At 38.7% G+C, this 26,356-nt stretch overlaps 1 protein-coding gene and 1 pseudogene across 1 annotated transcript; both read left to right on the top strand.

The window, feature by feature from the left end:
* The first annotated feature begins 2,919 nt into the window (after positions 1 to 2,919).
* On the top strand, positions 2,920 to 22,835 carry LOC122673524. Its single transcript, XM_043871395.1, has 5 exons — positions 2,920 to 3,107; positions 17,059 to 17,200; positions 17,360 to 17,405; positions 20,734 to 20,820; positions 22,064 to 22,835. The coding sequence occupies exons 1-5, from the start codon at positions 2,985 to 2,987 to the stop codon at positions 22,188 to 22,190; spliced, it is 525 nt and encodes a 174-aa protein (XP_043727330.1). The 5' UTR covers positions 2,920 to 2,984; the 3' UTR covers positions 22,191 to 22,835.
* Positions 5,484 to 5,649, top strand: LOC122673665 (annotated as a pseudogene).
* Positions 22,836 to 26,356: the final 3,521 nt, after the last annotated feature.

The raw sequence follows: 26,356 nt of genomic DNA, 5'->3' as shown, positions 1-26,356 counted from the left end.
TGTCTTTCCCATAGTTTCAGCAAAATCTCTGGGGCTGGCTCCCATGGCTGGTCTTGGATACTTACAAATTCCTGAACCAATCACAGTGGCAGGGAGGAATGGGATGCTCTGAATTGCTAGTCCAGTCATAGGCACTCAAGTGGACCCAGAGTGGAGCCACTTACCTCTGCACTAACAACATGATCTGAAAATGCAAGAACAGAGGTTTCCCGAAGGAAAATCAGGATTCTGTTACCAAAATAAACAGGAAGGGATATTAGGCAGATTGTTGTTTAGTCGCTCAGTCATGTCCAACTCTTTGCGACTCCGTGGACTGTAGCCCACCAGGCTCCACTGTCCATGGGATTTTCCAGGCAAGAACATTGGAGTGGCTTGCCATTTTCTTCTCCAGAGGATTTTCCTGATCCAGTCTCCTGCAAGTCTCCTGCTTTGCAGGCGGATTCTTTACTGCTGAGCCACCGGGGAAGATAAACAATAGCTGTTCACTGAAAGAAGTTTAAAAGATGCAGTCCCTGCTTTCAAGAACCCTACACACTTGAAAAGAATCATGAACTGAAGAAGTAAGATCATCAACATTATGTTTAAAGTCGCTTTAGAGTTTTGGAAATACATATTTCTCGTAATCCTTAAAAGAAGTGTTTCAGGTCAGTCCTGTTTTGTGATTAAGGACAAAGAGAAATGTAAACATTAAATTATTTAACTGCTGCTTAGCATGTCCAACATAGAAGAACTTACATCAAAATTGAAACATATCTATATTTTCCCAGATGACAGTAGCTCTCCCTGTGTATAACACTAGGGCATCTCTTATGTGTGTGTGTGCTTACTTGCTCAGTCGTGTCCAATTCTTTGCAATGCTGTGGACTGTAGCCTGCCAGTCTCCTCTGTCCATGCAGATTCTCCAGGTAAGAATCCTGGAGTGGGTTGCCATGCCCTCCTCCAGGGGATCTTCTAGACCCATTGTGGGTAGTTATTTGTGAGTAGAAAATACGTTCACATTATAGGATCTGTTTGCATGTGCCCCGTTGTGACCCCATGGACTGTAGCCCACCAGGCTCTTCTGTCAATGGAATCTTTCAGACAAGAATACCGGAGCAGGTTGCCAGGAACCCAGGGACTGAACATAGGTTTCCTACATTGGCAGTCAGATTATCACTGTGCCACCTGGGAAGCTCCCATACATTATATGATCTAATATGCAATAATCAAGCTGTGTTTGACATAAGAAATACCACCTAGCACAATGTTTTCTCAAATTGTGGTCTGCCTACAGAGTAATTTCCTTGAGTGTTTGTTATAAATACAAATTCAAGGGCTTCATCCTTCAGACTTCCTGAATCAGAACCTCTAGAGATGAGGTCCTAGAAATTAATGTTTTTAAGCCAGAGGCTCACATGAGTTTCATGCACCATGATGTTTAGGAATTTCTGACTTAACACATTTAATTGCATATAGCCTTAGTGATCTAATAGTTATAGAAATGAAATCAGAGATCTGCAGGATTCCACACAGTCTTTCCTTTAGGTTTTTCCTCTTAGTCTGGTCATTTTTCCCTTTTTATTCTCTTCACTCTAAATTAAAATACTCATAAATTATAAAGACTAAGAATTATGCCATCATGTCATTTAATTTGTGATATTCCAAATTAATCAGTGAATGAGTATCAGTTCTTGTAGCAAATACCATAAAATAAAAACTTAGAATTGGAAAGAAAATTAGCTCAATGGCTCTTAGGCTCAGATAAGGATACCCATTTCCAGGAAACTAAAGTGACTTGCTTAGCTAGGCAGTTGGTATGGATGGTCCTTTTGAAACTACTCATTTTTAAATGACTATCTCATTTGGGGAAATCATCGTAAAATTTAGTTAGCATTTAGAATTAAAACCCAGCTTTAGTTACATTTAATTGTGTGCGCACTAGAGCATAGAATTCAATTTCAGAATCCCGAACCATATTTTATTACTTGTCTTTATGAATAGTTAATGGACATTTGCTATTCCTATGCGTGTATTCCTCATTATTTGCCCATAGCGGTAGGAGTAAGTGCTTGTATTCCCATTTGATAAATGAGGAAGGTGAGGCATGTGTAGATTAGAAGTAGGAACTAGGAAACAGGAGGTCGAGGATTTCCTGGTAAGGCCAGCAGGCCCTGTTTTCTAAGATGAGCTAGTCAAGCTGAGTTGGAGATGGAAGACAGTGGCTGGTGTATGTTAATTTTCTTGACAGGGATTTTCCATAGTGCAGTGTAGCTTAGGTTTAGATTTGTGATGTTGGCCTGCCATTGTGGTGCCCTCCATTTTGTGAGTCCAGATGTGCAGGTTAACTTCAACAATATAATATAACCAAGTATTACTTTTGCTTCATGATTTTTAGCTTACCTTACTTAGCTTTTCATTTTCCTTGGTGCTCCTGCCATTTATTTTCTTCTGCTTCCTCTTTTCATCCTATACTTTCTTTCAGAGCAAAATCACTTCCTTTTTATTACACTACTCTAATTTTAACAGTTACTAAAAATGAAGAAGATTCAAATTAGTCCCTTTTTATATTGTATTACTTTGGCAAAAACAGCGTTTTCCCTATTTTATTTCTCTTCAGATTGAGGCAGTTTGACTAACTTGGTTCCTTCAAACTGAGGAACAAGAGGAAATAAATCTGGGTGTTCAGCATTAAAAAAGCTAATGACAAAGACATTTTTAGGGACAAGGGTTTTTTGTCTTTCCTAGGTTATTCTTCATGTCTTTTTGATATCTCTGTTCTCTGGTTCTTATCTTTAAAAGACAGCTGCTTTACCCCAGGCATAAATCAGAAGAGAAAAGCCAGTTACCCAGCAAAACTGGGCCTGGGGGGAGGATGAAAGGGAATAAGCCTCCAGAGAAGGAGAAAGGAAGAATAAAGGACCCCTGGAGAGTCCATTGGGCCAAACACAACAAACACAAGCCGGTGAGCACAGACGGAACAGAGGCACTGACTGGGGAAGAAGAAGATGACGCCTTTGATGCCTCAAAACCAGAAACGAAGATCCCAGGCGAGTGACACATATGCCTTGGGAACAACTCTGCCCCGGAAGTACAAGGCGCACGCCCGTGATTCATGGAATACATGGGAGGTAAGGGCTCAATTCCCGGGCACGAGACCAACAGGAAAAGAGGGAGAAATGTGCTAATTGTAAACCATGGTTACATAACATAGGAGCCACACTGTATTTTTCCACAATGCTGCAGTTAAGAATTAACAGAGGAAATGTTTGTTTTCTTGGAGAATATATTGAAGACAGATTTATTCAAGATTATATGCATCAAAAGTTTTTCAAAATTTATGTGTACACACTAATTTGGACTTCGTGACTTAACCAGTTAGTTTATTTAAAAACCTGTAAACAAAGAACTCATAAAACACTCATTAAAATTTAGCTGATTATTTGACACCAGATAGCTAGCCTTGCATTTTCCCATTTTTTTAGTCAGCTGATAGAAATCATAAACACAGTGTAATTTATACAAACTTAGCTGAAAAGTTGGAGGACTAATATCAATTTCAGTTAATGTTTTTATGTTTTGAAAGTTTGTTTGGTATCAAACAGCTTTTAAAAAGTTGAAACTTGTGTGAGGAAAATAAAAATCTACTATGAGACTTGCTTGCTATTACTGTTGTCAGCTCATTCATATTTTCACATCCTCTTACTCTAAGGTATTAGAAACTGGATTATGTTCATGCAGGTAAATGCTGGTGCACTGGGAAGACCCGGAGGGAGCGGGTAGAGAGCGAGGTGGGAGGGGGGATCGGGATGGGGAATACGTGTAAAACCATGGCTGATTCATGTCAATGTATGACAAAACCCACTACAATATTGTAATTAGCCTTCAACTAATAAACATAGAGAAAAAAAAAAAAGAAAATCAAGAAAAAAAGCTATGGAATATATTAAGGTAGAACTTAGTTTTACAGAATATTCTTGAACAGAAACTATTGTAACTGCTATGCTATCAGGCAATACTGAGTCTGAATAACAGCAATTATATGAATATTTTAAGACTATAGATACTTCCTTATGTATAGGTTTTTAAAAAAATTAGTTTAAAAAAAACTTTTGCAACATATGGATACAGTGCAAAATTCAAGAACTATAGTAAGAGGAACCACTTATCCCCTATCACAAACTCCTACTTCATCACTCCTAACCTTTACCCACCAAATTCTCCCCTCTGGAGGCAACTACAGTTAAGATATCTTGTGTATTGTCCAGAGATGTTACATGGAAGATTTCAAACGCCCTCTTTTACCTCTTGGTTGAAACTTAAGAACTTCAGTTTTCCATTGACTTTGAACCGCAAAGTGGAATTCTAGTCTTTGGTTCTGACATGGAAGTGACTTCCATATCAGTCCAGACAACTGAGAGTTTGCTGATTATGCCAGGCATGGTCCCCATTCTGCCTTAGGGAGAGTTCTTTTCTCTCTCAACAAGATAAAGAGACAACTCCTAGGAAGCTGTCCTCCCTTAATGGGCCCTATTTCATTAGTTCATTGCCAAGAAATTACAGCTAATCCAAAAGAAAATGTAAAATGAATGTGATTTACTTGTATAGTTTGAATGATATGGGTGACCTGTACTGTGAAAAGAGACAGATTACTCTTTGTTTTTTATTGTTATAACCAAGCGTTCTTATCTGTTTTGGATGAATTATCACCGGCCACCTGAAAATACACTGATTAAAAAAAAAAGAGAAAACAAAACAGGAAGAAGCTATGCATCTTCCTCCTTGCAGAGTGCTGATAAATTTATACAACTATCTTGTCTGTATAAAATACCTATTATTAATAATTCAGCAATAGATCTTTCTCTTTAAAAAATTGATGATGTTACCAAAATAGCTATAATTTGCAACCATTTAAACTTACTAAGATGGTGTGGCAGAAAGTCCTTATCAAAATATCCATGTTTCCTATAATGCCAAAGTTTCGTTTTGATATTTATAGCAGATAAATGCCAGCACTGTGTTAGTTCTCATTGCAATAAATGTGAGATTAAATTGAAATGACAAACAAGCTATGATGACAGTTAATGATGGAAACACTCTCTTGTATTCCCTGTTGCCATCTAAACTGGTCCATATAGCAGTCTGACAGGTGGGTTGCTGGGTGCAAATTGTTGTTTTTGTTTAAAAGTCACTGAGTCCTATCTGATGCTTTTATGACCCCATGGACTTTAGCCTGCCAGACTCCTGTGGAATTCTCGAGGCAAGAATACTGGAGGGGGTTGCCATTTCCTTCTCCAGGGGATCTTCTCTACCCAGGGATCAAACCTGTGTCTCTTGCATTAGCAGGCGGATTCTTGACTACTGAGCCACCTGGGAAGAAAGACTGCGGGGTGCAAATAGGACCATTCAAATTTGGCAGAATGGTTACACGGTGATGGTATTCAAGATGAGAATCTCATACCTCAGAAAGTATCCTAATGGTATTACCAGTTACGAATCATTATGCCATTGCTTCTCGGCCTTTTGGCTAAGATCAAGTGTAGAATCATTATGCCCTCAGTATGTGCCAGCAGGAAGTCACAAGAGTCTAAACCTGTTCAATCCTTATTTTCCTAAGTCAACCATCATTAAAATGTTCATTTGTCATTATTTACAAATTAAATTTGAGTCTCTGAGGATAAAAGTCTTTTTTCTACCTTCTAAATTAAAATTTTATTTTAATGCTATAAACAGATGCAATATTTTAAAAAAATCAAGTATTTCACAAGGCTTATCATTTCAAAACATCAGTCTTCTCTACCTTCCTTCTCCTGATTATTTTTCCTCAAAAACTACTTTCAACTTTTAGATCTTTTTCCTTGTATTTATAAATAACATTCATGTAGTACTATTTTGTTCAATTTATTACTATTGATAAATTCTTATTTCTAACCTTGGTACTCCTGTCCTTCAAAGACGGTTACCCTTTTTTTGTTCTAGTATAGCTACAGCTTCCTCTTTGCTAAACCATTATTCAATGTTTATTATTATGCCCATTTAAATATCATTTACAGCTGACCCATGTAGTATACTATAGGGGAGGAAAAATGTTTTCCTTGACTCTTTTGATTGAGTCTGAAAATTAAACTGACAAAGACAGATTAATAGGAGGAGGAAAGCATACACATTTATTTAACACATTTTTGCATAGGATCTTCCCTGTAGCTCAGATGGCATAGAATCTGCCTGCAATGCAGGAGACCTGGGTTCGATCCCTGGGTCAGGAAGATCCTCTGGAGAACGGAATGGCAATCCACTCCAGTATTCTTGCCTGGAGAATCCCATGGACAGAGGAGCCTGGCAGGCTACAGTTCTTGAGGTTGCAAAGAGTTGGACACGACTGAGTGACTAACACTGCTACATGACATGGGGACCTTCATAAAGAAACGAAGATCTGAAGAAGTGGTTAAATCTGAATGTTTTTGCTAGGTCTGATGAAGAATGGACAGCTGTGGAGAAATGTGATAGGACAAAGGATGTGAAGTCAGTGAAGTGATAAGGAAAACTTAGCAAGACCTGTTCATCTGGATTCTGGGTCCTAGAGACAAGGATGTTCCTTTCCTATAGGTATAGGGAGGGTACCTCTCAAGCTAGGATCACGTGACCTGCTTCAGGGGAGAGGGGCAGGAGAAGGTCAAAGAGGCCCTCTTGCTTATTCAGTTTTCTCAGACTCTTTCAACTTAAAATATTAAATATGCCAAGGGGTATATTTAGGGGTCTCCTATTCTGAGTTCCATCAACACAATGATTACAATTACTTTCTTCTATAATTTTGTTGTCTCAGTTCAGTTCAGTTCAGTCACTCAGTCGTGTCTGACTCTTTGCAACCCCATGAATCGCAGCATGCCAGGCATCCCTGTCCATCATCAACTCCTAGAGTTTACTCAAACTCATGTCCATTGAGTCGGTGATGCCATCCAGCCATCTCATCCTCTGTCGTCCCCTTCTCCTCCTGCCCCCAATCCCTCCCTAGATAGTTATACTTTCATCTTTATTTTTTTTGGCTTAATTTTCCTTATGCTTATGTCTAATTCATCCTGTGTTGCTTTATAAAGCGTTACCTTCCTCTTAATATATTCTAACACTTTGGATAATCTCAGATTTCCCTTTTCTCTTGAAGACACACCTTGCCTCCTAATGCTCCAATCTGGAAATTTGTTCTCACCACCTGCTTCTCAGGAGTCTTCCTGATATGTCCATCACAGCATCCCAGAAATCCCCTTTGCTCTCTTCCTGTACTGGATCCCTCATCCTTGGATGCTGAGATCCTGAGATTTACCTCTTCTTGGTTTATTGTCCTTTCCTGATGGAGTGCATCCTCTAATAATTTCCTACAAGACTGCGTGAGAGGTGGATGTGGTGACATTTCTGTATCTGAACAGGAAAATATCCTAAGTCTACCATTAACTTATGTGATAGTTGGACTGGGTGTCTAGAATTATAGATTTCAAGGGCTTTTATCTTAAAATTTGAAGGGTTCTACTATGCTCCAGGTAGCAGCTTTGAGGCTGAGATATCTGGAGTATTCTGATTCATCCTTCTTGGTATGTAACTTCCCTTCCCTTTTCCCTCTTCTCTTTTCATCCCCCACCCTCAGGAGCTTTTAGAATCCCCTTTCTTTAAAAAAATATTTTTTAAATTTATTTATTTTAATTGGAAGCTAATTACTTTACAATATTGTAGTGGTTTTGCCATACATTGACATGAATCAGCCATGGGTGTACATGTGTTCCCCACCCCGAACCCCCTTCCCACCTCCCTCCCTTTTCTTTGGCCAGTGCTCTAAAGTCTCTCAGCAATATTCATTTATGTGATTTGTTTCTTTCCTGTAGTGCTGGACATCACCTTCAGTTATGGTGTGACCTTTCAGTCTGGAAATTCTTGTCCTTCAGTTCTGGGAAATTTTCTTAAATTGATTGATAATTTTCTCCTCTTCGTTTTTACTCATTTCTTTATGGAACTCTTATATTTGGAAATCAGATTTCCTGGGAAGATGCTCTAATTCTCTTATCTTTTTGTTTTGCTGTTCTCTCTCTCTCTCTCTCCCACCACCCCACCTCTCTGATTGGTTTCCTCTCAATTTAATGTTTCAGGAGGGAGTATACATGAATATATATTTATTGCATGATATTTAATCACAAGTCTGACAATTGTGAAAAAAAAAACTGAAGTTTTGCAGTAAACTAACTGTTCCCTAAGAGCTAGTGGCTAAGCCCTGCTGCTGCAGCTGCTGAATCGCTTCAGTCGTGTCTGACTCTGTGCAGTCCCATAGGTGGCAGCCCACCAGGCTCTCTATCCTTGGGGTTCACCAGGCAAGCATATTGGAGTGGGTTGCCATTTCCTTCTCCAGGCTAAGCCCTAGTGGCCAGTATTAAACCGGTGGTTGATATGGCATTATCCTTTTTATTTTTCAAATATGAAATCACCTTACATGAAAACTTTTATGAGGATGCCTGACTAATTACCTATTAACTAGTCTAGAAATGCATCCACAAAGTTTAGAATAGGGAAATTATTCCCAAGTAGGAGAAAAAAAAATCCCTCGAATGAAATCTTTATCTTGTCTATAACGTTAAGCTGGTCCCAAACATCAGTGGGACTCTCTTTTCCATATAAACACCCAACACTCAAAATACACATTTTTACTACTAATCTGAAATACTACTACCAAAAAATAGTAGTAGTATACTACTACTAAATACTACTACTAATAAAAAATACTACAGTTGCTTAATGTATATATAAGAGAAGAAAATGCCAGTTTTATCCTAGTTTGAGCTTATATATTTAGCCTTCTACACAGATAATTATGATTCAAGGGACATTCAAGAATGCATGCTCCTGTAACTGATTATTGTGGTTCTCTTTTATCTAACAGTGATTTTCGATATTCCTTATATGTTCCCCAAGCTTTCACTCCCCTAATGTTAACCAGGACTAGTTTTTTTCTGCAGCATGGACATACATGTGGATTGCAGGCGCTGCTGCCGGCTTCCCCTCCAACATGAGGACCAGATCTGTCATTCAGGAAATAGGTGCAGAGATTATTCCTGGGCTAAACACTCACAGGAAGGGTGAATACGTAGGATGGCATAGGAGACATGTGGCAACCATGAGAGAAGAGTCACGCACTTAATTGGAGAAGCCATAAGTTTTATTATCCTCTTTTTCCTCTCAGGTTTTATTTTCTTGTAATTTATTTGAAAGTATCTTTTCCCTCCCAGTTTATCTTCTTGTTGTTTAGTTGCTAAGTCATGTCAGGCTCTTTGCGACCTCATGGACTGTAGCTCACCAGGTTCCTCTGTCCATGAGATTTCCCAGGCAAGAATACTGGAGAGGGTAGCCTTTCCCTGTTCCAAGGGATCTTCCCACCCCAGGGATCGAACCTGCATCTCTTGCATTGGAATTTTACTAAGCCATTGGGGAACTCCCCTTTCCCCCCACTGCAGTTTACCTGTTGATCAGTTATTTATTGAAACTGAGGGCATGAAAGGGCAGAAGGCCATGAGGAAAGGGTTAACAGCAGGTTTGGGCTGATCCAGACCTGCCTTGGAATGTCTCCTCATGGCACTGTTTCCTTGGCCACAGCAGAGTGAAGATAAAATGTGGAATGTTGTGTCTATCATGCTTTATTTACCCTTGGTCTGTGCAGCTGGGGTGCAGTGAGTGGTGATGCAGGCTTTAGGCTGACCTGACTGGAATGGTTTGAAAGACAGGTGGAAAGTTGAGGGCAGCCTCACAGAGGCCCAGGGACCACACACACCTGCTCTGTGGCCGCCCTGCCAATGTGGCTGAGGGGTGGCTTCCAAGCCCCCGGATGAATGCAGAGATTATACCACCTGTATTTCCTCTCCCATTTCCCTCCATAAAGCTGAGCAAACAGACTGTTGGATTGAAGCCCATTTGTGGCTTGTGAGCCTGGCTATCAAGTTGGACTAGTAACAACCACTGAGGTACTGTAAAAGCAAATTCAAAACTGTTGTCTCAGGTTCTTTTCTTTTTCTTTTTTTGTAATTAAAGCTATTTTCATTTTGTAAATTACCAGTGTATTTTATGTTTTCCTATTTCTCAATAAATGAATTCAATGAATTCAGTTAGCTTCCTAACTGAAGCTAAGGACAAGCTAGAGATAACCAGTGAATGCTGTAAATTAAGTTCAATTTCTGCTTCACTTAGACTCATTCATTGAACTATTAAAGGAGCTACAGTGTATGAGGCAGGTAGCTGGGTATACAAAGGAAAACAAAAATAAGCAGAACAACCTTTCTTTTGTGGAGCCTATAAAATGTGGGTTTATGAGTGAGTGCAGGTGGGAGTGGTATCCCTGATACTGTAACAGAGGTGAGTACCCATCACTAGGGAAGAAAAGGAGGATCCTCTGACCGTCCTGAAGAGTTCAGGTGAGATGGTGGTGGTTACAGTGAGTCTACAACAGTGGGGAAGGAGAAGAGTGAACATGTGAGAGACCTTAGGAGTCTGATTACACAGAACTTGGAGCTGATTGAATGTAAGAGAAGTGGTTTTCCCAGGTGGCTCAGTGGTAAAGAATCTGCTCGCCAAGCAGGAGACATGTGTTCAATCCCTGGGTTGAAAGATCCAGAAGATCCCCTGGAGAAGAAAATGGCAACCCACTGCAGTATTCTTGCCTAGAGAATCCCATGGACAGAGGAGCCTGGTGGGCTACAGTTCATGGGGGTCACAAAGAGTCAGACAGGACCTAGAGTCTGAGCATGCATGCCAGGGAAGTGAGGAAGGGGTGAGCTGTGAGGAAGAAGATAGGGAATTTAATTCTGGACAAGTACCACCCTCTTCTCTCCCCTGAAACTATGTACACTCTGCATCTTTGTAAAAGATCTTATCATTCTGTTTTGCAACTTGCTTATATCTCTGCCCACAACTTTGAAATGCTTGAAATCAAGGCCCAGGTCATATGTTTATCTTTGTAACCATAGAGCGTAGCACTATGTCCTCAAATTTGTAGAACTGACTATAGCCAGGGCTGAAATACTGATTTCAGTCTTCTATCACAAAGGATACACTTAAGACTCTTTTTTTTTTTCTTAATGAATTTTGTGTTTTAATAAATTTCTACTAAGAAAACTACAATATAAAAATAATCTCTGGCTTATGATCCTTGTTGATATAAACACACACCATAATCCTTAAAAAATTCCAACCAAAAGTAAAGCAACTTGATGTTGTGGTTAGTTTTAGCAGTGCTGCTGCAGTTAAATATTGTGTGTCTGTGCGCTCAGCCACTCAGTCCTGCTCTACGAAATACTGAAAGAGCTTGGAATTTCCTTTTTTCCCTTCATGCTGATTTTTAGGATTAATGCTTGGTGATGTAGCTAACTTTAGCTTGTTCTTGCTTAAAAATTCAGCACAATAGTTGAACTTTTAATGCTGGCTTAGCTGTTACTTCTGTGAGAAGAGAGGGTAAGAGATGAGAATGAGTGTGTTTTTATCTTTACAGTGCTTTAGTTCTTTAAAAAAAATCTGGAGTGAATATGGCAAAATAAAAACCTACCAAATATGGCTGGTGTGTACATGGGAATCAAGTTTATTTTCTGTATGTTTTATAATTTCATACTTTAAAAAGTTAAATGGCTGATTTCAAATGCCTTTTTAAAACAAATACCCTTTTAAAAGTCGTTAACACATTTACTCATGATAAAAAAAAATACTGTGAAATTCTCTTCTAAATACCGATTGAAAACATCTGCCCTTAACTTTAGAAATGATAACTTTAAAAACATCAGAGTAAATACAGAATTTCAATTATTCACAACAAGGGAAGATAGATCATAAATGATATGAGAATTTTAAAAATTGAAATTTTGATATTTAAAATTAACTTTTCATTAAAGCCTATAAAACCTAAATTATCACCTTTATTCAGATGACTCAGACGTCTAGACATCTGTAAAATTCCCAACACCCACAGCCAGCAGCCTGCTGTACCACCCTTCTTGAGCCCAATGAGATCCAAACAAAAGTCAGCCACCTCTGCCCCCTCTCCTACTCAGGGGATCCTAATCTGGTCCTCTTAATTCAGTGATTGGAGTCACTGCAAGTCAGAAGCCCAGGGCAATTATTTTGGTCATTAAGCCTTGCAATGTTAGCATTCACTTCAGGCCAGGCTCCTTTACAGGAGTCGTTTTGAAATTGTGTCCACTTTATCAAGGTTGTAAGTAAACTATCAGTCCATGAACTCAAACACACACAAACTGAGACACAGCCAATGAGTGAAAGCATGTGAATGAATGAGGGTTCCCAGGTAACGCTGTGGAGAGTCTTGTTAGCCCGGGTTTATCTCTACTCCCCCAAGTGACATGATCATCTGACACACAGACTAAATGAATCCCTGGGCTAAATACCAGTAGAGCTTAAATTTTTTAATATATTATGTTCACAGAAGTTCAAATATTTTCCTTGCTCCCCAGTGGAACATCTTGCATACTTCACTTTGACAGCTGTGGCTTTATATTGTGATCAGAGTGATAGTTTTGAAACTCAAAATGATCATGTTCCTCCCTAACTCATGTCACCCTCCCCCTCTCCCATATACATACACACTCCAGAGATTACCTATTGCTCTTAAAATAAGACCAAAATCCTAACATAGCCTTTGATCAAAACTTTTCTTAATTTTTCCACTGTCTCCTCCAGCTGCACCCTCCCGAAACTAACCCATACTCTTTGATACAAAGAAATGAAAAGTTGAACTTCCTTATTATACAGTTTCATTCTAGTACTTACCACAGTTGTAATTTTACTTGCATATTTTGTTATTAGTATTTATCTTCCATATCATAAGATATATGTGTTTTCATTCTTGTTTTTGTTTTGATCACTACCTAGTATCTAGCATAGTCCCTGGCTCATTTCTTTTTAATGAACAAATGGTCCAAAGAGAAAGAAGATAAAGCGTTCTCTCAAAAGATTGATATTTACATAATGTATTTGCCTATGAACCCAGATAAAAGAAGGATATGTGAAAAAATTCAAGCATCAATCAATAAAGGGGAATATAAGTAAGTAATATTTATGAGCTTATAGGAAGAAAATGGAAGCTCCTTAAAATTGGAAAAGAATAAAAATGGGTTTTAGATTTGGGGGAAGGCATAGACTCACTGCTTTAAGCTGATGGCATAAAATTATAGATGACAGCAACAAATTTGACTTTTACTTTTTTATCAGTATTGCCATTTGGGTATGTAGATTATGGAAAATGGCCTAGATGTTCTTACTAAGCCTATATATATTTTTTGGTCCAAGTGAATTATATTATAGAAGAAGCTTGCAGATGAAATTAATAAATGGTATTATGTGGATGTGTACACATATGTGCAAGCTAAGTTGCTTCAGTCATGTCTGACTCTTTGTGACCCTATAGGATCTTAGCCCTCCAGGATCCTCTGTCCATGGGTTCTCCAGGTGAGAAAACTGGAATGGGTTGCCATGCCCTCCTCCAGAGGATCTTCCTCACCCAGAGACTGAACCCATGTCTCTTACGCTTCCTGCATTGGCAGGTGGGTTTTTTACCACTAGTGCCACCTGGGAAGCCCCGAAAGCAAGCCCTATTGGCTTTCAAAACCAAATGCCCAGAGGGTGGAATCGGGTGAGCCAGGTGACAATTCACATACAGCGGGTTGAATTACATCACAGGAACCCTGATTTGGGGGAATCCTAATCTTTTATACCAGACAGTAAGCCTGACTAACCTTTGCTTTGGAGGGTGTGTTTATTTCCTAGGTAACAAAAATACCACAAACTGCTGAAAACCACAGAAACTTATTCTCTCACAGTTCAGGAGGCCAGAAGTCTGAGGTCAAGTTATTGGCAGGTGTGGTTATTTCTGGAGGCTCTGTTTCATACTTTTCTCCCAGCTTCTAGTGGCCCCAGAAATCCTTGGTGTGAGTGAGGCTCTCCACATACAACTCAAGTACAACTCCTTGAATGCAATATCTGTTTACCTGTGACCCATGAGACTAAAGAGACAAGTCATCTGACTCCACACATCCAACATATAATGTTGGGACCAGCATAGGAAAACTGCCATAGACATTTCAGTTCAAAAACGGGGGGGAAGTGGGAGTCACAAAGGAGTTCTCAGTCTAGAGCAGTTCTGGGGTCCCCCCAGACAAAGACTGAAAGTTCCTTGATTGGATTCCAAAATCTGGAATGACTCCAGACCTTCTCCATGACTTTTGGCTCCATCCTCTGAGCCCTTGGCTTCACTCTCTGATTCATCCTTCCTTTCTTCATCACAGGAAGCATGTTTTGCAGGTGAGTTTTCTTAGCTTGCTTCCTATAAGTAGAAAATCAGGGGTTCAATGACCTCTTTTTATTTTGTGCCATCTCTGTCCCTATGAGTATCTTTGCTGATATAATTCTCTCAAATCTTTCTGGACATTCTGTGATGCTCATTGGAGTTCACTCTGTTAAACAGAGCCACCATCACACTTACTTTTCTAGTTTTCTTTGCCCATTGTTTTCATCTATCCTTTTGAAATTTGTACCTCTTGCTTCACACTATTCCCTATTATCCTTCTGTTCTTTCTCTATAGCACTTATTATCATCCAATATAAATTTTACTTTTTAAAAAATTTATTGTCTGTTCACTCACTTTCTACCCCAACTATAATTTAAGCTGCAATTGGTCAGTGAATTTTGCTTGTTTTGTTCACAGTGGTTAGAACAGTGTCTGACACATACAAAATAAATACTGAATAAATGACATAATTTCAAAAAGGATTTGAAGAGTTTCAAAACAGACATTCATCTTCTGTGAAACCTTGTGACATATAGAAATATGTGAAAGAGCATTCGTTCAGGAAGCAGGATCAATAGAGATGACTTTGGATGCCGTAATAGGATTAAAAAATTAAAATCTCCTCCAATGCACACACATATGCACAGAGACCAAAAAAAAAAAAACAAAAAAAACCACTTTCAACAGTAAGGAACACCACTACTATCATAAATGCAGTCACACAAAGACGGAAACAGACTTTTCAATACATTATTATGAATAACCAACAACTCCCTAAAGAGGAAAGAGATATGTTATCAAAGTTGAAGTTACATTGTAGAAATTAGAGTAATATATAACTTATTGTGTAAGTATAAATATTTAGAATTATAACTTATCATTTTGTTCATACTGGACTATGCTAAGATAATTATTTTTTCTCTAGTATATCTTCAATATGACCATTAAATATATTTAATGATCTTTGTTTTGTGCTTATTAAGATTCTAAATGAAAGTCTGTAAAACACCATCTCTTGTTCTCCAAATTTTCAATTCCTGATTGATTTGTTTGGTTAAAAGACTTGAGTTTAAAAGTCTATTTTTAAGCTCTTGATCTTGGAATCAGTAATAGATATTTAGCTTTCATGGCAGCTATAGAGAATTGAGTTTTTAAGTTTGAAGCTATGTTTTTTTCTTCTCTTAGAAGAAAAATCGTATCTGAGAGGGAAGATGTCAATCACACTGTGTTTTTTCTCAGAATCTGAGGCCATCCTCAGAATCCAGCTAGGTGAGGGTAAGAGAAGGGTATGGGGCCCTGAGCTGTCCTTGCTGGTGAAGCTCTTCATGGTCTTGCTGCATTTCAAGGCTGCCCCACAAGACTGAGTTGCCTCTTAGCCTCTGATGTCTGCATGAATCAACATCTCAGAAAGTGTTTGCCATATTTCTCAAAACAATAATGGCCACATTGATTCGGTTGATGGATGATGTAAACTTGTTTGGGCATCAACCCATGGCTGAAGTACAAGCTTCTCATGGGAAAGAACCTCACTTCGTAGAGCTTCCTGAAGGGAACTTAGAGGCATGTTCACATTGCTAGAGAAAATTGATGTTGGGAGTTCCCTGGTGGCCTAGTGGATAGGATTTGGGCTTTTACTGCCATGGCCCAGGTTTGATCCCTGGTCAGAGAACTGAGATTCTGCAAGCAATGCAGCACGGTCAAAAATGACAAAAAAAAAAAAAAAAAAAATTGATGTCAAGGCTCCTGCTAATCCACCAGCTCTTTTAGGAAGCATCCTCCACCGTCAGACAAGGCTACTGGTATGGGCTGAATTTTGTCCTCCACCAACTTCATATGTTAAAGTCCTAACCTCCCCCACCCCGACACTGCCCTTGTACCTAAGAATGTGACTGTATCTGGAGACAGGATCTTTACAGAGGTAAATATGTTAAAATAAGGTCATTAATATGGACTTTAATCAATAGGACTGGTGTCCTCATAAGAGGAGGAAATTTGGTCACAGAAGTTTACAGAGGACAGATGAGGCAGTTATAGGAAGACAGTCATTTATAAGTCAAGGAGAAAAGCCTAGAAAAAGCCAATCCTGCTGACACCTTGATCTGGAACATCTGGTTATAGATTGTGAGAAAATCCATTTCTGTTGTGTAAGCCACCCAGTTTGTCGTATTTGGTTATGTCAGCCCTAGCAAGCTGTGAGTTTTCTCATCTTCTCTCATCTTCTGGAGACCCACTGGCTCACCTGGACCTCTTTAGGGAGGAAGCTGAAAGTGCCATCTGAAGGTCTTTTATTTCTGTTGTTGCAGCCAAAACTGTCAGAGAAGGAGACCAGGGCTGTGGGTTCTCCGGATTGGCAGAACAGGGCAGGAACCTCCCTCCCATCTTAGCCTCACCACCCACTGTTTCTGCCCAAACAGTAAACATGTTAATTCTCTTTTCTGCTTCCTCTTTTGTTTCTGCCTTCATTTTTTTTTCCTTTTATAAACAGTTAAGATCCTATTGGTCAGTATCCAATACTAAGTAGTTACCCAAGCCAGTTATATTACATCGCCCAAAAAGTTAAAAATATATCACCAGAATGATTAAAAATAAAAGACTAGCGATAATAAAAATTTCCCCTATAAACAGAGACCTATGTGGAACATCCTTCATCTGTAAATCATATGGATCTCATCCTGAAATGCCTTCCTTATAGAATATACTCATTTCTCCCACATCTGAACCGTAAGTATATCCCCACACTTCTCTTCTGTTCTTTTTATTTTTGTAGCTCCTAGTCATATCAGGAAGCATGGTCTCTCTGCTTTACATCTGGCTGTGTTCCCAGAGCTTCCATTTCCATGTGGCACATCTTTATGCTCACTTGGGGTACCCCAGTGCCCAGCATATTGTTGGCCAGAGATACCTGAAAGGTAACTCCTTTGCTCATCTTGTGCTCATTTTACTAGGGGAAAAGGAAGGGGAGGCGTTTGCTGGTTAGAATTTATTTATGTATCTCTAGGTTTATAGACGATTTTAGTTAATAATTGACTGAGTCCCTTTTTTCTGTGATACCTTTTGGTTCCACCCAGGAGCTGGTGTGGTGAAGGATCAAGAGATGGCAATGCACTGGTTTAGGTAAGAAAAACAACCCCTACCAAAAGCAAAACTCTAGAGCTGTCATTTCAGGAAGTGCTGAGATAGAAAACCTTATGATTTTGGTGCTTCTTCCCTAGAACAAAAATAAGGTACACTTTTTTAAAGTGTTGGTAACTTCTTTTTCCACTCAGCGGTGAGGTCGGAGTAGTGACAGAAGTGATGTGTCTGATGCATTTAAAAACAGTCTACACAATGTAAGCAAACAACAGATTAGCTTTAAAAGAGCTAAACTGGAGAATATATACCATTCTAGATCAAGATCCAGAACATCAATAATGTGATTAACAGCACTGTATTAGCATTACCTTGTTTACTAAAGTTTTGAACTCTTGACAATTAGAGACACATTCATTTGAATTCAAAAGTAGAAATACATTTATCTATTTTTTATTCTATTTTGGGCCTAAATTCCACTCAATATACAAATTTTTCCATGGGTAGCTTTTATAATTCTGATTGTATGGCACTGGTGTGATGAGTCCTCACAGAAAAATATATATTCTATTTGCAGTTTGAGAAAGTAATAATAACTTTGGAAACAAAGACTTGAATGCTTTACCTGACACTCTAAAGGTTAAACAACGGGAATAAATAGGCTCTGAGATGTTAGAAACTCCATTCTACAAGGAGACTGTGGTAGAAAACAAGGACAAGTTAGGACTAAGGTCAAAGTCGCTTGATATAGAGAACTGGCTTAGGGTTCATGAAGTCTCAATGTATTCAAAAGTAGGAACCCCTGAAAGTGGAATTTTGCCATAGTATTCTTTAAAGTGATATTGTCCAATATGACAGTGACTAGCCACATAGGCCACTGAGCCCTTGAAGTGTGGTTAGTGTGAACAGAGATGTGCTGTACATGTAAGGTACACACGGGGTTTCCAAGATTTCATGTGAAGAAAGGAATATAAAATATCTCACTAACAATTCTTTGTATGGATTATACATCGAATGATAATATGTTGGGTATATAGGATTAAATAAAGTATATTATTTAATTTTACTTATTCCTTTTAAAACTTTTGATGTGGCTATCAGGACATTTAAAATTACCATGGATGCATTTTATTTCTATAGGGTAATGCTGATGATCAGAGTCTCCTATGATGCAGAGAAGTGTTCGGTTATCCGAGTGAGCAGGGAGCATGGCCATGGCTTTGCCATTGCCCTCGTATTGATGAGATCATCCTTCTCAGATGCCTTTTGTCTTCTTGCTAGAATAGTGGGTGACGAGTCTGGCTACGTATTAGCATCCCCTGGGGAGCTTTTGAAACATACTAATGCCCAACTCCAGATTGACTGAGTTGTGCTGAAAAGCATCCTGGGTAGCTGTAATGTGTAGGGAGGTCAAACCACTGCTCTAGAAGTCCACACTGATTTATAAAGTAAAAAGGAACCAGCAGAGGAAGCCATTTCAGTAACACATTTCAACACGAAGTTTAAAGTGGATATTCTGATCAAATTCACCTGCCAACAGAAGTACCTTTGAGAATCAGGAAGGGAATGACATGGGTCTGGAATAGCTCAGCATGGTTGGTGTTTAACTCTGCTTAGCTGGGACCCTTACTACTGAGACCTAGGCCACACACGAGCAGCACTGGTATCACCAGGCAGGTACTTGTTAGAAATGCAGCCATTGAGGCCTTAAGCCAGCCCTACTGAAACATTATAATAAGGTTCATTTGTTATAATGAATGAAGATTCATAATCTTCATTATAACAAGATTCTGGGGTGGCTAGCTTGTGGATTAAAATTTTAGAAGTGTTGCCCTAAATAATATTTTATAAACCAGATCTTCCTTACATGGGACATACAGTTAAAAGCCAATTTCAAAAACCTTTCCATTTTTCAGTGATGGAGTCCACTATCAGGAATGGGATGGGAAAAGCATTACAAAGGCAAGATTTCTCCCAGCATATTTTAAAAATATCTTTTATGGTTCGTGAGTCATTAAATTTATTTATTAAATAAGTGCCTTGTTAAATTTTTCTTTTGGTCAATTGTGAAGCTTTCTTATCTAAATGTCTGGTGGCTCAGATGGTAAAGAATCCACTCACAATGCAGAAGACCTAGGTTCAATCTCTGGATTGGAAAGATCCCCTGGAGAAGGGAATGTCAACCCACTCCAGTATTCTTGCCTGGAGAATTCTATGGAGGGAGAAGCCTGGTGAGCTACAGTCCATGGGGTCACAAAGAGTTGGACACGACTGAGTGACTAAGCACACATAGCATGTTGTAATTTTAATACTTTTTTTCCTGTGAAAAGTCTGTTCATGCAGTCTTCTCACTTTCCCACTGGATGTTGTTATTTTCCTGCTTACTTTTCAAAATGTTTATGCATTAGAGATAGAAAACTTTTGTACATTTCCTTGTATTTTGGACTTTTCCCCCTAATCATAAATAAATGAAAAGAACTGCAAAGTAGCAAGGCAATAATTATATAAATTGTACTGTCCAATATGATGGCCATTAACCACATGTGGTCATTTAAACTTAAATAAACTAAAAAAATTCGGTTTCTCAGTTGCACTATCTACACTTCAAGTATTCAATACTCACACACAGCTAATGGTTACTATAGTGGAAAGCACAGACGCCAAACATTTTCATCTTTGTAGAAATTTCTGATGGAAAGTGTTGGCATATTACATATTTCAGCAACTAAAATAGTGCTTGAGAATCAGGTTACATGCTACTGAATTCCTAATATTCCCAGATGGTTCCTTCCTATATTTTGATTTCCTATATATTTTGGAGAGAAGATTGTAATGATTTTAATGTTTGGAGAAGCTGATGAATGAGTTTGGAACAAATAAATGATTGAAATATTCTTACAACATCAGTTTTTTAAGTGCTTTGTTTCAAATAAGAGTTGTTGTTGTTTTTTTCGTGAAAGAGGCTTATTAACATTTGTCCCAATGTAAAGACAGAAGTAATGATTTTTCAGAGTGTCCCTCAGTCATGCCCAACTCTGCGGCCCTATGGACTGTAGCCCTCCAGGCTCCTTTGTCTATAGGATTCTCCAGGCAATACTATTGGAGTGGGTTGCCATGTCTTCCTCCAGGCAATCTTCCTGACCCAGGGATCAAACCTGCCTCTCTTCTGTCACCTGCATTGGGAGGCAGGTTCTTTACCACTAGTGCCACCTGGGAAACCCCATGATTTCCAGTAATGCTTACATATTTGTATTAGCAGTGCCTTTGGTTGTATTAAGGGAATCCATTTTCACAGCATTGTTTCCTTGTTTTTTATGGCATATTCCTCTCCAACCCGATTTCCACTTCCGTTTTCTTTTCCTCTCTTTTTCAGACGAGCCTCCCAGCAGGACCATCCTCATGGTTCCTTTAACCTTGCAGTCGGAAAACTGAAAAACATGACTGGCTCCATGGCAGTAGGGTAATGAAAATTAGCAGTCTTTTTCCTTCCAGCTGAGATGTCATTCCTTCTAAACGTGCCCCCATACATTGCCTGCAATTGACAGATGAAAGCGTTTTATATATAGTGCACTTCCCACTCTTGCCTTTTTATCTACTTACAGTGCTATGAGTTATGATAAAAGTCACAAAGTAAAAGAATCTAAGATTCATATACATTCATAGAGCCCATGGAATAAATTTGTAAGGTACCTGATGAGTCCAAAATGAAAGGCCAGGTTATTTCATGATCCTAAGAGTCTCCTGTGAATTTTTAAGGTTCCTAGGAGTCCCATCTTTACAGCTGTATAGCATTTTCTCATAAACAGAATAGAACATAGAAGAGTATAAGGTAGAAATCTCTTTTGGGACACAAATTCTGTTTGTGTCTATGGGATGAATCCCCTTTTGATTACTCACAGTCTCAAGAGAAATGCTACTATTTTCTCTGGAGAAGTTTTTCTTAAAGTTTTTGAGTAGTTCATAATCTGTGATATTTTCATGCAGAGATTCTGAGTCAGGAACATCTTCATAGGCCTCCCCCCAAATAAACTGTCCAATTTTCAGCTTGTTTTAAGAAATGCAACTGACATGTATTCCATTACCATGTTCTGTGTGTAATCCCCACCCCCCAACTGTAGACCTTAATCCAGCTCAGGCTGATGAGTAGACGAGGTTCAGAAAGAGGGAGTCTCAGTGAGAGCCTGAAGGATGGGGTGAGTCTAGGGACTTGGTGTAACACTCAGGGATAGTGGTTTCACGCATTGCGTGGTGATGAAATCTTGAAATGACCAATGGGAGGCAGCCAAATCATACGGGGCAGTCTGCGTTCTCTTTCACAACTGCTGGTGGGCAGTTTTACAACTGACTGATGAGCAGGTTGAATGGAGCCCCTCTCCACTTACCACTCTAAACCAAAATATAGAATTTGCTTGCAAGAAAGGGGTGTCTCAGACATTACCTAAGAGTCTTGGCTGGAAAAATTTTTCTAAATAGGGCAAAAGTATCCAGCTGGACTCTGATGTTGTAAGACTGTTTCTTTGGGTAGTTTTTGATTTTATTATGAAGACACTCATGATGAAACCCAGATGAAATAGCAAGTGTTTCACTCAGTACCTTAGAATGAGTCTAAACAGGTGTTAACCTGGCCCTTAGCCTAAACACTTGGACATGCAGGTTCTTTGAATTCACTCTTTGTGATTCTACTAAGTAACTCTCTCTCCTAGGGACATAGAGATGCTCCTTCATGTTGCTGCAAGACAGGGGATCCAAGAGGCCCAAGAAATTCTGGAGAATATTATTTGGACTAAAAGCAAGCCCTTGCAAACTAAAAGAGTGGGGAGTTTTTTATAAACATTAACACATGTCACGCATGCTTTTTCTGAAGCAGGATCTGTGTCTCACTCATCAACTGTGGCCTTGCAGTGTTTTGTGGAACTGTCAGTGGAAGTGGCTTTTACTTACAGTTTTATATGCTGCTGCATCTTCAATTTGCTGTTCCAAGTCCTTTAAAGCAATAGTACCCAACCTTTTTGGCACCAGAAATTGGTTTCATGGAAGACAATTTTTTCCATAGACCAGGGGATGGGCGGGGGATGGTTTCGGGAAGATTCAAGCGCATTACATTGATTGTGTGCTTTATTTCTTTCATTATTTCATCAGCTCCACCTAGATCACCAGACATTAGATCTCAAGGCTGGGTACTCCTGCTTTAAAGCAAGGTGTTGCCTATATGTTTTCCTGGGGTCGGAGTTTGACCTCGTCTGGATGGAGAGGTATTTTCTTTTGCTTGCATGACTGCTCACTCAGTTAAGTTTCAAGTCAGTGAGCATTGTACACAGTGGTGGGAGGGACGGAAGAAACCTGTCACACTAGAGACTTGGCTTCTTGGATGTGTGAGTTGGCACCCACACATCCACGGTGAAGGAGCTAAACTCTTCATTAGCCTAATCTATGACATGTGGTGTTCTGCTTAAAATAAACTTGTTTTCATCTCTACATTTCAATTTTCTGCTCGATTAGGCTTCTATGGTATTTTATTGTATTCGCTTTTTGTATTACAAAAAGGCCTTTATGGGGAAAAATAAGAAAGCTGTGAATATTGTCACTAGGAGGGAAAAGGCTAAAGTAGAAGAATTCACAGTTATTGAGCTCCTGACGTGTGTATGGTTTTTCCTAACTGTTTTCAAGTATGTTAGTATTGACTTGGATAAAAGCCTTATGAGATGGGTAGTATTATCATTCCCATTTTATAGATATAGAAACAGGTGTAGAGAATTAATATGTACAGAGTCATAGCATTACTGGTAAAATAGGTTTGAATTTCTTAACTAGTTTGACTAACATTTCTCCCTTAAATTATTAACATCTCATTCTTAAGAAATTCAAAGATGCTCTAAGAGCAGGTACATGACTATATTACTAGCACACAATGAGAACTTACCTTAGCCAAAGACTCAGTCACGTTTTCTAACTGTATTATTTGAGCACAAGCCACATATTCATATTCTTTTAAAGTAGTATTTTTAATCTTCAATAGCTAGCTGCATTTATTGCATTTAGATTATAGCATGATTCTCTCCTGGGAATTTAAATTCAGAAATATGATGTAAGAATGACAAAAGTGTTAAAATAGAATTCAATAACATAATTAAGCTGTGTATAAGATACTTGTTTTACCTTTAAGTTCAAGTGTCAAGTTTACACTATGTGCACGTTCAAGATGACTGAATCTCAGGCAGTCTCTTTGTCCAGACTAGAACATATAAGCATTTAAAGGATGAAGATAAAAATGGTCAAAGATTTTCTTTTTCCCTGCTTTTCTTTATCTTACAAGCACTTGAAAACTCTTCAATGTAGAAAATCCAAAATTCATAAACTAAGTTCTTCACTTGAACCTCTGTTAAGTATTTCTGTCATTCCTAGAAACACTTCAACTTTTCTTTACATTTTTCCAGAGGACGCAGTTTTCACTTCAATCTATGTTGTTTCAGGTATATTAATAACTCTGAAAATTTTATCCTGAGCCATGAATTTCATTTGCATAATACTAGGACAATAATTTCAACCATCTTGTAAATGTGCAATTTTTTTTTTTACCTTCACAATGATACTCACTTTCTGCATGCTCAGTTGATAAATCGCATCCAACTCTTTGTTACTCCATGGACTGTGGCCCTCCAGGCTCCTCTGTCCATGGGATTTTTCAGGCAAAAATACTGGGATGGGTTGCCATTTCCTTTCCAATGGGATCTTCCTAACCCAGGGATCCAAGTCTCATCTCCTGTGTCTCCTGCACTGGTAGGCAGATTCTTTACCACTGAGCCACCTGGAAAGCCCTGATACCCACTTCAGTGTATTTCATTTTAAAGTCGTATTTCAAAGACATATAGGTATTTCTTATAGTGACAACCAAAACCGGCCATTGTGAGGATATACCGTAGAAATAACCACTAACTGGTATTAAATTTATTTTTTAAGAAATTCTTTCAGGTGACTTCTATAAGCATCTCCAGCTAATACTGATTTTGTTTGCATTAGGGTGAAGATAATGTCTTTTAATAGTTCATTGTTGGTGAAATAAAGTAATAAACTAATTGAAAAGGCATAACTACAATTAGAAAGACTATGTATGTACTCACTTTAAAACCCCTTCACTTTTGACCTTTATACTAGAGTATTAAATAGAGCATGACCTGCCAATCCTCCAGGGTTGAAGCTAAATCCCTCATGCAAAACCAGAGAGTGAGAAGGATTAGGAATCCCCTGAAGCCAAAGCAGTACTTCTACCTTTCCTTCCTGGAGTTGGAGAGTCAAGGGAGAAATGTAAGAAATAAAGAGAGAGAGGGGAAGAGGAACAGAGAGAGAACTTGTTTATGTCCGTTGAATCTGGATTTAGAAATGGAAACAATGTATTTTAAAGTTTATTAAAAAGTAGTATTTGGCATATCTTAAAAAACTGAATTAAACTGTTGGTGAATTGCTCACCCAGGTAACCCAAAGGCAGTACTAATATCTGAATAAACTTTTTCACCTAGGATCCAACTTACTGCAAAAACTATTGATGCATTTTAAATTCTTAATATAACTTTGAAATTTATGCATGTTCTTTTTGTGCCAAAGTAAACATGCTAAGTCCTCCTCTTGTTCTTTTTCCACTCTAAATTCATGCTGTTCTGTCAAGGAGGCAGGAGACCAAACGTGTGTGCACCAGCTTTGGAAACAATTGCATGAGTTTTGCAGTCTTGAATATGTGGATTTACCTTTCAAAGTTGCCTCAGCTGTGCAATGTCAACTACCCCATAGAGTCACTGTGAGGATTAAATGAGCTAATGTTTATAAAGCACAATGCTTTGCATAAAGTAAGCAACTGAATTGAAGATGGGTATAAATGTTGTCTGGTATGAGAAAATGAGAGAGTAGTCGTTTTCTGTCAGAGTGAAGCAAATGAAACGAAGCCTCAGGTCCTCACTTGCAGGAACTTCTCACAAATGTACTCAGAATAAGATATTTTAACTCCAGTTGACTCAGATCACTTTCGCTTCTCATTTTGACTTCTTCTCTATCACATTTGCCCTGGCATAACCCAGCATTGGAGGACTGCAGGCATTTCTGGATTTCAGTTGTGGGAACTTGAGTTGAAAATATGTTTAGTTTGGGTTAGTGCTTCCCTGTTGGCTCAGATGGTAAAGAATCTGTCTGCAATGCAGGTGACTCCGGTTCGATCCTGGGTCGGGAAGATCCCCTTGAGAAGCAGTGGCTACCCACTCCAGCATTCTTGCCTGGAGAATTCCATGGACAGAGAAGCCTGGTGGACTACAATAGATGGGGTCACAAAGAGCCGGATGCAACTGAGTGACTAACAATTCCTTCCTTACTTAGTTTGGGTTTGGGGATATATCTCATAATCCCACGTGTAGCTGACTTACTGCTAACTGTCTTGGGGTTGCAATGACTTCCGGAAAACTTCCAACTGCTCGCTGGGATTTGTGCAGGTGCAAAACGAGAGGTGTGGTCAAGCTGTTGAATATTTGTACAGGATCCAGTCTCAGAAATACGTGGGTGGTGGAGGAGGACATAGCTTGATATGCAGCCATATAAACTAGATGCAACTAGTAGAAAATTCCTTTAAACCTTAGGGCTCATGTTATATAAATTTGGTAAAAGCCTTTCCAATGTTGATCATAATCCCCAAAATTCATATGAAGTTACCAATAATGAGCTGTGAAACTGAAAGTTTTCCTAAATTATCAATAAAATAAAATTTGCAAACCATGCTTACAGAGATACCAAAGTCCTTCTATTCTCTCTATAGAAATGATAAAACAATTTTCCTATGAAAAAGTATTCAAAAGGCATGAAGTCTAAAACATAGGGAAAAAGGCTCATAGGAGTATGTCAGGACGTTAACACCATTGTTATTTCTTTCTGGATGCTCACAGTATGTGTCAGTTTTTAGTTTATTTGTTGTGATTTCTTTTTTTTTTTTTAATTTTTATTCCCTGATACATCTGTATTCA

The sequence above is a fragment of the Cervus elaphus genome, chromosome 17, assembly GCF_910594005.1.
Source record: "Cervus elaphus chromosome 17, mCerEla1.1, whole genome shotgun sequence".
NCBI classification, from domain to species: domain Eukaryota; kingdom Metazoa; phylum Chordata; class Mammalia; order Artiodactyla; family Cervidae; genus Cervus; species Cervus elaphus.
Note: the sequence above shows the minus strand (reverse complement) of the source record. Positions and strands in the feature narration are given on the sequence as shown.

Coding starts and splice junctions, on each gene's coding strand:
- LOC122673524 (XM_043871395.1), top strand. CDS start 2,985: ATGACGCCTTTGATGCCTCAAAACCAGAAACGAAGATCCCAGGCGAGT. Junction 17,201..17,359: donor TGGCCAGAGATACCTGAAAG/GTAACTCCTTTG, acceptor GGTTCCACCCAG/GAGCTGGTGTGGTGAAGGAT. Junction 20,821..22,063: donor ACTGGCTCCATGGCAGTAGG/GTAATGAAAATT, acceptor TCTCTCTCCTAG/GGACATAGAGATGCTCCTTC.